The 12,524-nt window shown below is 45.7% G+C and overlaps 1 protein-coding gene across 15 annotated transcripts in view; it reads right to left on the reverse strand.

Annotated features, from left to right (window-relative positions):
- The window catches only part of LOC147637384 (uncharacterized), a 154,573-nt gene that overhangs the window by 117,349 nt on the left and 24,700 nt on the right, over positions 1-12,524 (reverse strand). For 10 of the 15 annotated variants that reach the window (XM_086799174.1, XM_086799173.1, XM_086799175.1 and 7 more), the window contains exons 4-6: positions 8,576-8,678; positions 8,337-8,355; positions 7,633-7,868 (exon numbers count right to left, since the gene is read on the reverse strand). In XM_086799174.1, the coding sequence (XP_086655300.1) occupies positions 7,633-7,868; positions 8,337-8,355; positions 8,576-8,678 (358 nt within the window). Of the gene's footprint in view, positions 1-7,632; positions 7,873-8,265; positions 8,358-8,575; positions 8,683-12,524 lie in introns of those variants that run through there. The other 5 variants (XM_086799171.1, XM_086799184.1, XM_086799181.1 and 2 more) reach the window with 5 other exon arrangements.

Here is a 12,524-nt window from a genome sequence, read left to right on the forward strand (position 1 = left end):
CCTTTTAGAAAAGTCCAATGTCAGCATGATCACTCTATCTTGGACACTGCATAGTTTGTGCATACATGTGTAATGCATGGGTGCCTAGCAAGGCATCGTGGCATATATCTTGTTGTGCATCCTGCAAGGCCTCATAAGATGGCCACGTGTCATGTGCATCCATACCAAGTGCAACCTGCATATTGTCCATTCCAAGCAAGGAGGACTCAACATAGTCATTCTTCCCTGATGCAACATCCTTCTACAAGAATGACTCTGCAAACTCATCACTCCAACCTAATACATCATCATTGTGTACATTGTCTTTGGGAGAGGCATCATCCTATGCCCCAGTTTTCCCACATGGAGGGCGGCCATGAGAGACGACTTGCCAGTCCTGGTGCAAGGCTGGCCAAGGTGGAGCATTAGGTTGTCACTTGAGAAGCGCGTTCGCGCCACCTCCTATGACCCCTAGCCCCAAGGCAATCCCGCACAAAGTGGACGATCTAGTGACAGACCCGGTAGTGGTCAAGTCTACCTGATGTCTCCATACATTGCTTCAAGGGACCATTAGGTCCCAGAAGCAACAAAAAATCTCAAAGGATTCACTGTGACGAGCCAACACCATAACCCTGGGAACAACATCAGCTGAGGTAGTAACTACTTGGGCAACAGAAGTGGGAAAAGCACAGATGGTGGTAACTTGCAAGACCAGCCCAAAGGTTGCCCCAATGGCCTCCAACAATGGCCGATATGCATGAGAAAACATGGGAATATGAGTGTAATAGGGTAATGGTTCCGGTCTTCTTCGGCAAGCTTGAAGTAGACAGTGTAGGGTAGGAAGAAAATCTTCCTTGGGCCCAAAGGGAAAGGACTACCCTTGAGCACTTCTAAAGCTGCCTCCTCTATGTCAAAGTCTACTTGGAAGAACCCCCAAGTAGCTACATCTTTAAGATGGAGCATGAAGTCGAAGGGCACTGCTGCTAGTACCAAGTCACGGTCCTAGATATGGGAGGGATGAGACCCAAAGATTTTTCCAACGAGTGTCGTGACTTGTCTCGGAGTCTTTCTCAATTTCTGCTAAGAGGGTTACAAGCTCGTCTTGTGAAAACTGGATGGTTCGCCGCCAGAGGGGATTGATTAGCCATGATGCTAATTGAAAAAAGCTCTTCTTGTGAAAACTGGATGGTTCGCCTGACCAGAGGGGATTGATTAGCCATGATGCTAATTGAAAAAAAAGAGGTCGATTTGAACCTTGTTTAGGAGTATCCGTTCTTGACGCTAAAAACAAAAAGGGGCACCTGAGGTGAAGCAGAGGAAGGGAGGCAATGCAGGGGAGTGGCAACACAAAGGTGGGCAAGGGGCAGAGGAGGGGAGGCAGTGAGGAAAGAGGAGGCAAAAGGAGGAGCTGGGAGGGGCAGGAGAGGATGGTTGCGCAGGAAGACGAAGTAGGTCGGACCTTTCTCACAATGTTTTGTGCGTCTACTTCCAAGCTTTTTCTGTGTTTTGGCTCTTTCTCTGTTATTGGACCAGCGTGCCTTCAGGTGCATTTTCGACCATGTTTCAAGCCGAAGAAGGTCTCACGTTTCTCACAATGTTTTGTGCGTCTACTTCCAAGCTTTCATTAGAATGTGAGTTCTGCAATCCAAGTTTCCTAGCTCAAGCTATGGCCGAAATACCGATCTGCGAATTTCTGAGAGATGTCTCAATTCTGCTCAGGGTGAGAAGAGTTGTTTATCTAGTACTTGAACATAGTCGACTAATTCATTTGCAAGCATGCACATCCATAAAGAGTTGGGATGATTTACTGTATAGGTTGGGTTTGTAAATCAAGCCCGAATATAAAGATAACATAAACTCCAGGGGGATTCACTCGCAATAAAAGGGGAGGTCACCTGCGTGCATAGACCTCAAGAAAACCCTCTATATATGATGCTCATAAGATGATAACACCCCCTTATTTAAGTTTATAAGGATACCTTTAAAAATGACTATGTCATCCCGCTTCCTTATATGTATGTTTTTTCTCTAGCATTTACACACCCTCTCTTCTTAGATTAAAGTATGTTACTTTGAATCTTATTGAGTGAACATAAGTGCTTCATGCATGCTACCAACAAATAGATGTTAAGTACTAGGAACTCATCACTGTAAATCACCACAACTTACTTGAACGGTTTGACCCACTTGCTGGCGTTTCGGGCTTCCCAGTGACAGTTTGTTTCCCAGCCCTTAGAAAGAGTACCTTTCTCTTCTCCTAGTGATTGGTGGTGCCATTGGGAGAGTGATGAAGTCCCCCCTCCACTGCTGCCTTGGCCCTTGCGCAGGTAGCTAGGATTCGATCCCTCCGTATATCTGTGGGGCCTCGTCAGAGTCTGTACCGCATTGTATATCTATTCCTAGCCTCCGGGGCGATCCCATACAGCAACACGTGGAGTATTCAAGCCTGCCAAGACAATGCTTCATTTAGCCACAGCTTGCCCTCGGTGGCAATCCAGGAGACGCCTTCGGTGGTTCCTCCCCCCGTTTCTCGTGCTTATCCTCACCAAGGGGTAGGGAGAGAGGCAGGCCCTCAAGTAGTAGAGCACCAAGCCCCGGCTACAGATGACCCAGCTGCCAGCGAGTGGCGGACGATAGGTCCGCGCCTGGGCCGCCAGACGACCACCAGAGCCAAGTGGCGCAGCTGCACGCGCTAGGCTGGTACATCTCAGGAGGATTCAGTTTTGTCAAAGGACCGTTATGAGCGTTTATCTCAGCATTTTCCCATTGGTGACGCGTCCTCCGGCCCCACCAGTATGGCGTCTGGTCCCTCGTCGAGCTTCCCCCCTTGCCTCCGAGTGTTCTGAGAGTGCGGTAGGCCTCTGAGTCCCTGGCGGGCCCCTCCCCTCAGCTTTCTTTCTTTTTTTTTTTCCATGAAAAGATCCTTTCATTAGTTATAAAAAAGCCCAATGGACTACAAACCCTCTCCTGCTGATAAGAAGGCAGAGCAGAGACCAATCAAGGCAGCTAGGGAGACTCTCCCTACGTGCAGAAAAGATGAAACACCGGATGGACACGACAGTGTGGTGGAAGTTCCAACCGGTAAGCTACGTCACTAAGCTTCTCCATAATGGTCCAAGGTCCACAAAATCTAGGCGAAAGCTTAGGACACTTTCCAGTAAATAAAGATGTAGAGTTTAATGGTACTTGAAGAAAAACTTTTTCTCCCTTTTCAAAAGATCGAGGAGATCTTTTCTTATCAGCATAAAACTTAGCTCTTTCAGCTGCTTGCTGAAGCTTAGTTTTAGCCAATGCTAGAGTATCTTGCATTCTTGCTAAAAATTCTGCCGCACTAGGACATTTCTGTGGTGTGCCTATAGTACCAGGAGTTAAGGGAGACATACCATAATTCATCTGAAAAGGAGATATACCAGTTACCTTATGAGGTCTATTATTATATGCAAACTCTAGCAAGGGTAAGTATAGATCCCAATCTGTCTGGCTATCAGATACATAAGCACGTAACATGTCCTCGAGTACTTGGTTGACCCTTTCCGTTTGACCATCTGTCTGGGGGTGGTCACCACTACTCATATTGAGAGTAACATTTAACTTTGCAAAAATATGTCTCCAGAAATGTCCACAAAAACGCACATCTCTGTCTGAGACAATAGACAAAGGTAATCCATGTAATCTAAATACATTGTGGATAAACAAATCTGCAACCTTTGGAGCTTCCACGGTGTCGTTGGTTGCTATAAAATGAGCCATCTTGCTCAGGTGGTCAATTACCACCAAAATGGTATTTTTTTGTCTTTGAGTTCGTGGCAATCCCGTGATAAAATCCATGGATACGCTTTGCCAGTTAGATTCCGGAATTTGTAAGGGATGTAGTAACCCTGGACTTTTTACTCTTTCTGCCTTTATTACTTGGCATTGAAAGCATTGTTGGACATACTTGTGGACATCTCTAAATAGATGTGGCCACCAAAATGCCCGTCTAACAAGTTGAACTGTTTTATCTTGACCAGGATGCCCAGCACAGGGACTATCATGGTTCTCTTGCAAAACTTTTGTTCTTAGTTCCCGTGCACAAGGAACATATATCTTTCCTTTCCGCTTTAGCCATCCGTTCTCAACTGAGAAATTGACATACGGACTTGGTGAAAGTCTTAGTGAAGAGGTAGACGAAGCTAAGTCCTCACTAGTATCCATAGTAGACTCGAGTCTGGACCTTACTGTCTGTGCATAAAGGTCCTCCAACTGTGCTTCTTTGATTTCTTGAAGCAATGAGTTTTCTAAAACTGTAAAACTCATATTATACATAATTCTAGATAATGCGTCAGCGACTACATTATCTCGACCTTTACGATACAAAATTTCCATATGAAATTCTTGCATCAACTCAGCCCATCTACCTTGTCTTCCTCGTAGATCAGGTTGACTGCAAAAATACTTAAGTGTATGATGATCTGTATACACTTTAAACTCAGCACCATAAAGATAGTGCCGCCAAATTCTGAGAGCATGTATAATAGCATACAATTCTTGCTCATGGACTGGCCAATTCTGTTGAGTTGGCGAAAGCTTCTTGCTTTCAAAGGCCACTGGCCTATCATCTTGGCTTAACACTGCGCCAACAGCCACACCGCTGGCGTCAGTTTCTAAGACAAAAGGTTTTTCTAGGTCGACCACTTTCAAAACTGGAGCTGTTGAAACTGCTTGTTTCATTGTATCAAAACTTTCTTGTTGGATAGATGTCCACAGATAGGGCACCTGTTGTTGCAACAAATCTGTCATAGGAGCTGCTATTAGAGAATAGAGCTCTATAAATCTACGATAAAAACCACTTAATCCCAAAAAGGATCTAAGTGCAGTGATATTTTCTGGCACTGGCCATGCCAATATCACGGAAACTTTCTTGGGATCCATTCTAATCCCATCTGCAGAAACTATATGACCTAGATATTCAATCTCAGTCAAACACAAGAAAGTCTTTTCCTTGTTGGCAAACAAAGTTGTTTCACGCAACGCTTGAAAAACAGAAATTAAATGTGATTCATGTTCTATGATGTTCTTGCTATAAACTAGCACATCATCAATGAAATCTACCACAAATTTACCCATGAATGGTCTTAAAATATCATTCATTAACATCATAAAAGTAGCTGGAGCATTAGTCAAACCAAATGGCATTACTAAATACTCATACTGACCAAACCTGGTTCTAAAAGCTGTTTTATATACATCTTCTTCTCTTACTCTTATCTGGTGGTAACCACTTTTCAAATCTATTTTACTAAAAATAGTAGCACCACCAAGAGCATCTAAGAGATCATCGATTCTAGGCATAGGATAACGATGCTTGACAGTAATTTTATTGAGTGCTCTATAATCTACGCACATCCTAAAAGAACCATCCTTTTTCTTTACAAGTAAAACAGGCGAGGCAAAAGGTGAAAAACTCGAACGAATCAGGCCTTTACTAAGGTATTCATCCACCACCTTCCTAACCTCGTTCTCCTCCTTGAGACTCATGCGATATGGTGGTCTAGCAACTGGATTAGCTCCTGGAACGAGCTCAATCCTATGCTCCACATTCTTGCGAGGAGGTAAACCAACAGGTAACTCAGTTTTAAATACATCTTCGAATTCAGCTTTTATCTTATTAGAAAGATCTAAAGCTGAGGTAATAAAACTGCCACCAACTGTCGAATCCATCCTTGGATTTGATTTAGAAATATTTACAATATAACAAAAGTAAATATACTTACAATCTAACTTGAGCATCTTGGTAGCCTTTAAGAGTTTCGCTTCTGGGAAATCGGGTTCCCCTCGAATCCGCGAGTCGGTGGAGGCATTGACAGCACTTCCCCGGGGCAAATGCCCGGGGGCGGACGAGCTTCCAGTTTCCTTCTTTCTTCACCATTGGGACCTCATGGAAGGTGGCCTTCGAGCTGCCTTCAATGAGCTTATGATCACAGGTGCTATGCCACAGAGGCTCTCAGAGGGCTTGATTCACTTGATTCCCAAGGAGAGTGGTGATAGATTGGACATCCAGCAGTGGAGACTCGTCACTCTTCTAGAGACAGCCTATAAGATCTTGGCTAAGGCCATCAGGAGGAGACTTCAACCTTTTCTCCTAGACTTGATCCACAACACTCAGACTGGCTTTGTTCAGGATCAGAACATCTTTACCTTCTCGGAGGCGACAGCTTCGGCCAGGATGCGGTAGCAAGACCTCATTGTACTACTCCTCGACTTTAAGAAAGCATATGAAAGGGTGGATTGGAGCTTTTTGGAGGGCACAATGAGTCGGAAGGGATTCCCCATAGAGTGGATTCGTGGAGACCTCACACAACTAGGTTCACATCCAGGGAGCCCATGCCGACAGATTCCCCCTCTCCCGCTCGGTTAGACAGGGTTGTCCTCTAGCACCTTACCTCTTTCTTTTCTTCGCCAAGGCCATGAGGAGTTTTCTCTCCGCCCAGGAGATTGGGCTTCAAGGATTGCGTCTTCCCCTCTGCATGCAGGAGGAGCTGCTGGACTCAGAGTTTGTAGACGACAAAACAGCTTCCCTTGCTGAAGATGGGAATCTCTAGAGATTTGCGGAGGCGGTCGAGATTTTTTGCCGCGCATCAGGAGCACAAATCAACAGGCACAAGTCATGTGGTTTTTGGGTACCTACCAATCCCACCATCCTATAGTACCTCTTCTCCTGTTGGTCATACTGCTGAGGTGACAGCCTCTATATCAGCAATATGCCTCCACATGGCTGCTGATGTGGCAGTCCGTACTGTCGTGCTTGCTATTATGTTGCCCCGCAGCCTGCACAAACTTCGACACAAAGCCAGCACTGCAAAAAACAACACTTCTGCCCCCTGTTCTTGGCACTCCGTACAGCCTTTCTTTCTGGTCTTGCAACAGGAGCTGATTTCTTTATGGCCATATAGTCCTGGTAGTCCTCTTCCTTGGGTATCATGCACTAGACGTGTCAGGCTGAGGGGGGTTGATCAACCTTATAGAGACTGTGATGTGCTTTTCCTAGCATGCTTTTACCAAGAGGGATTCGATGCATTCACAAACAGTGACACTAATGAATTTCATTAAAGAAGGCATAGATTTTAATACATTATCACTCACAATCCATGCCTCTATCAGAAACCATTCTGTTACATTCAGACACTTGTACAAGTTTCAACAACACCAGTGGCACTGCATCAAGCCAATTCTCAAAAACGTTTTGAGTGAGGTGGTCAATGATAGTTTGTGCAATCGGATATAATGCAAACAAAAGAAGGCAATTATATAGCAACGAGCAGATAGATATGAACCCAACATGATATAAAACCAACAACTAAGAAGATCCTTCTGTAGTAGCAACTTGTGTGCCCACCCGAAGTCTCCTACTTAAAGGCAGTACAATTAAGGCCATAAACAGCCCGGATGCCTCTGGCAAGCCTGTGGGGATTTGAACCCAGGACCTCCCCCTTCCTGGTCACAAACCCTCACCACTAAACAACACACCCTTTGGTTAATTAATTTTCAGTTTCAACCGAAATGCCAATAAAAATACAATAAACTAAAAAGTAGTGCACATGATTACAGAGACAGCAGGGAAAAAGTGATGACAATTTCTGCAAAACAAAAAGCTCGATTTCTCCAGGTACTCACCAGGAGATTATTTTCAGCCCGTAATTGTAATATTCTCCCTGCCATGGTCGTTTTCACTTGCCTCTTTTTCAATAGATTGCTACTGCTTGCATCCTTTGCACCTGACTGCAAGTCCCCCTTTTGCATTGTGAAGTCATCAAAACCTTGTGCCGATTCATCTGGTTCCAAGCTTCCATGCTTTTTCCAGCTTTTTTTGGGGCTTCTCGCAGTACTTGATCGCTGGATAGATTCTGGAGCTCTCTCATGAAGCTCAGTCAAGTTAAACATCTCAAGAGGTTCTTCAATGCATTTGTAGATCAGTCCTAATTGATTTTCCAGTAATTTGGTCTTTGATTCAGAAAGTTGGAGCTCCTCCTTAAGCTCCAAAATCTGCTTTATTTATCAAAGTCAAAAGAGATTTCTATGGTTGGTTCGCAGCTCACCCAAACGGTCTTCCTCTTCCTTCTCAGCTTGTAGAAAAAGTGAGTTATCTTAACCTCAAGGTCTTCTGGTGTCAAACACAAGCTATATTATCCGTCTTTTGAGACAGATAAAGCATTGTAGACCTCAAACTATGTCTCTACCCAGCAAAGAACATTCTGTTAAAACACACCTACTACCGCTGTTATGACTCAGCTAGTGTGTGGACAATACCTTCTTTTCACTAACTCCTGTGACTGAAGTAAACTTTCTCTGCATTTGCTCACTTTGGTTTCTAAGGATACTTAATTCCTTTCCAAGTCTCTGCATCACATTAAAAAAAAGATAACAAATTCACCCCTTATAGAACTTTTACACAAGCTTCAAGTAATCACATTTACTAGGGCTTAAATGCTGCATTGTTTTCCCCAACAAAACAAGTCTTAATTTTTACCTTACACTAGAATGCTTCTTTAAAAATATAGCATGTTGTATATACTACTCCATTTCTCTATTAAGAACAACTGCCAACTGACAAATGCACCTTGTTTACAACTCCTAGTTGAGATTTTAACAAATTGATCCTCCTCCTTTGCTTTTCAGTCATCACATCCCTGTCTTGGGCAGCAGCCTCCAACGCTGAAATCCTGACTACAAAAGATGGTAAAAACTGTTACTCATCAGAATGATGGTGTACCTACTTTAATTAAAGAAAGTAAAACTGGTATTAAGCAAGAAGATGCTCCACTGCTACCTCCACCATAGAAGTACGAACTGTTATTCAACAACAAGATCTCTCTCTCTATATGATTGGTCATTACTTGGCCAAACTATATGGCTCTATATTGGAGTCGGAACCGAGCTGCTGGGCAGAGAGGCATGGTCACTGAGCACAGGGACAGGCCGGCTTCAAGAGAGGATTTACTACCTTGGATCACATACTTACACTTCAGGCACTTATTGAAGAGGGCAGGGCACAAAAGAGAAGGATATACAGCTACTTTGTGGACTTCGATACCGTACCACGTTCCAGGCTTATGCACAGATTGCAGGACATTGAGGTACCTGAGGATATGCAGTGCGGGATATATGCTTTGTATGAGTCTGTGGACAGGCAGAGGCCGAGCTCCAGGCGGGGACTATCTGATATGGTGACCAGCACGATAGGGGTGATGCAGGGATGCCTGCTATCACCCACCCTCTTTGGATTGTACATGGATGTTGTCTCCGATTATGTAGACAGATTGGGAGGCCAAGGGGCATGCTAGGCAGGGGTGTTGATACCCATCTTGTTAGATGCAGATGATATTGTTCTAATCTCAGACTTTCCGGAAGGATTACAGAGACATTTGGATGCATTACAGGCATTCTGTGCAGATAGAGATCTGACAGTGAACCTTGGGAAAACCAAGGTTATGGTGTTTAACACCACACGGGCATGGGTGACGAGATCAGAGAATCAGTTCACTTTCCGAGGGGAGCCGGTTGAGTACGTCAGATCATATGTCTATTTGGGAGTTACTTTCATAGGACCGCATTTCTCCCTGAAGGAGGTAGCAGCAGCTAGATTAGCTTGAGGGCATGCAGCCTTGGGGGTACTTAAGAGGCAATGTGCACACATACAGTTTCAGGAGCCGCGCACCAAATTGTGGCTATTTGATACACTATCACACTGACCCTCCTGTGCAGAGCTCCAATTTGGGGGCCCAGCATACATCACAGATCTCAGAGAGGGACGAATGAGGGATGGAGGCATATGGAGAGACCATTGATTATGATGATTGCCCGCATGATTCGGAGCAAATCATCGGTACCACATGAGATTGTTCGCGCTGAGTTGGGTGCCGCACTAGTAGTGACCGAGGCCCTATTCTAGGCAATAACCTTTTTACAATGGCTATGGGAGCTCCCTCAGCAGAGCTACTCCCGATTGGCATTCACCTCAGCCATACAGTTGGCAAAGGATCGAGATACTCATTGCTAGTATGCTCAGATGAGATCATGGTTTGACCTACATGGTTTGCGGATAGAGGCACTCTCACCCTTTCAGTACAGCTTGGATTGCCCCATTTTGGATCTCACCCGCTCAGAGCAGAACCGTGTGATTAGGATGGATATCGTCAGAGTGGACACAGAGAGGACATGGACTAGTCCCCTTGAGTCCTTAGGCACGAAAATGGCTCATTACAAGAGCCATTTTCTGCACCTCACCATATGGTTTTATCACCCGCCCGGCGTACATAGATGTACACCTATCACATGGGATACGTTGTGCCATTGGATAGATCCGGACCTCATCACACCAGCTGTGGATTAAGACAGGGCGATATGTGCATCAGATCTCGGATGACCGCATTTGTCAGCTATGCTACCAGGAGGCAGAGACAGAGAAGCACTACATTTGCTGATGTACAGTCTATTATGAGATTCGAGGGAAGTTTCAAGGGAAACCATTTTAGACACTAGGAGGATTCTTATATCCAAAAATATCTCGATTTTGAATTACCTCCCTCTAGACATTTTCTCTCTCTAGGCCAAAACAGGATCTTTCTTTTATTTCAGAGAGGGGAATAATTATAAGATCAGAAGGGGAGGTTCTTACACCTGCACACCTCAAAAGCCAGAGGGAGGAATCTTACATCCTACCCCACTTAAAAAACGCGAGATGTCCTCATCTCACAAAATTAGAGGAGAACTCTTTCCCTTAAGATCCAACTGACTCTGGGGTTCCTTATAGTCTGGTGAACCCAACAGAATCCTGGGATAAATATCCCTTATATAGAACTCATCATTAGATAACAATTCACTCAGATCAGAACATTCAAATCCTTATCACAATAATGGTCCATTAGACCGAAATTTCTATCTGAACAGTCCTCCTTGCAGGAGGCAGCCCAAAGCTGATTGGAGGGCTTCTTAGAGCAAGAGAGGAGTCTAAGGAGGATAGCCTCTTTACAGTGGCTTCAGGAGAGGTCCCCCGATAGCCACTGGATCGAGAGTCACCGTGTTGCCGCTCGCACAGAGATTAGATCCATCGAGGATAGGAGGGTGGAGTACAAGTATCACGCCAGGGGCTCTTTCTGGACTCAGGCCGGCGGCAGAGTCACAAGGGACGGCCCCCACAGGAGGAGATGGCAATCGCAGGTTGCTTGGCCAGGATGGAGCTATTGTTTCGGATCCCCCCCATGTGAGAGCCATCGCCACAGACTTTCTTCGATCTCTCCTCACAGGTGCCCCAGTATCTCCACAGGTGGTTCCACCCGCGTGTGAGGGTATGGCGGCACACGAGGGAGGTGGTTCCCCCTTCGGTCATTCTTATTGACACCATTCACTGCCGAGGAGTTGGCGGAGGCACAGACGACACTTCCTAGGGACAAATGCCGGGGGGTGGATGGGCTTCCAGTCTCTTTCTTTCTTTGTCATTGGGACCTCATGGAAGGCAGCTTCGAGCTGCCTTCAATGAGATTATGATCATAGAGGCCATGCCAGAGAGGCTCTGAGAGGGCTTGATTCACTTGATTATCAAGGAGGGTGGTGACAGATTGGATATTCGGCAGTGGAGACCCATCACTCTTCGAGGGATAGCCTATAAGACCTTGGCCAGTGCCATCAGCAGGAGACTTCAGCCTTTTCTTCCAGACTTGAACCACGACACTCAGACTCGCATTGTTCAGGATCGAAGCATTCTAGACAACATGTTTACATTTTGGGAGGCAATAGCCTCAGCCAGGATGCTGCAGTAGGACCTCATTGTTCTACACCTCAACTTTGAGAAAGCTTATGATAGGGTGGATTGGACCTTTCTGGAGGGCACAATGAGCAGGATGGGATTTCCCATGGAGTGGATTCGTGGAGTCTTAGGACTTTACTTAGCCTCACCCCCTTTCTCGCTTGGTTAGACAAGGCTATCCTCTGGCATCGTACCTCTTCCTATTGGTCACCGAGGCCATGAGTAGTTTTCTCTCCGCCTAGGAGACCAGGCTTCAGGGATTGTGTCTTCCCCTTCGCAAGCAAGAGGAGCTGCTGGACTCAGAGTTTGTAGACGACACATCTTTCCTTGCAGGAGGTGTGGAGAAAGGCGATAGAGATTTTCTACCGCGCATCAAGAGCGCAGATCAACTGGCACAAGTCGTGTGGTTTTTGGGTAGGTTCAGCACCCTCCCCGTCTTGGCCAGTACCCCCTGCTGGGGGAGCCCGAGCCTGCAGCCGCTGCAAGAGAAGCTCTTTCCAAGGCTCAGCGCCGCCTGGAAGCAGCCCCCGAACAATAAGCTTCCCCAATAAGGCTCTACTCTGATCGACTGGATCTATAATGCCCAAGCCTCCCTAAGCCAGCGGAAGTGTCATAACTGCCCATGCAACCTTTGCCCGGGCTGGCTGACCGTCCCGCCCAGACCAAAGAAAGTTCCTGATCAGCCTCTGTACCTGGCTGATGCAAGAGCTCGAGAAGATCCAGCAAGACGTAATGTACCACATGGTCGCTAACAGCACCTGAT

This window comes from Cibotium barometz, chromosome 6 (assembly GCF_041138505.1).
Source record: "Cibotium barometz isolate CiBa-2024 chromosome 6, ASM4113850v1, whole genome shotgun sequence".
Classification (NCBI taxonomy): Eukaryota; Viridiplantae; Streptophyta; class Polypodiopsida; order Cyatheales; family Cibotiaceae; genus Cibotium; species Cibotium barometz.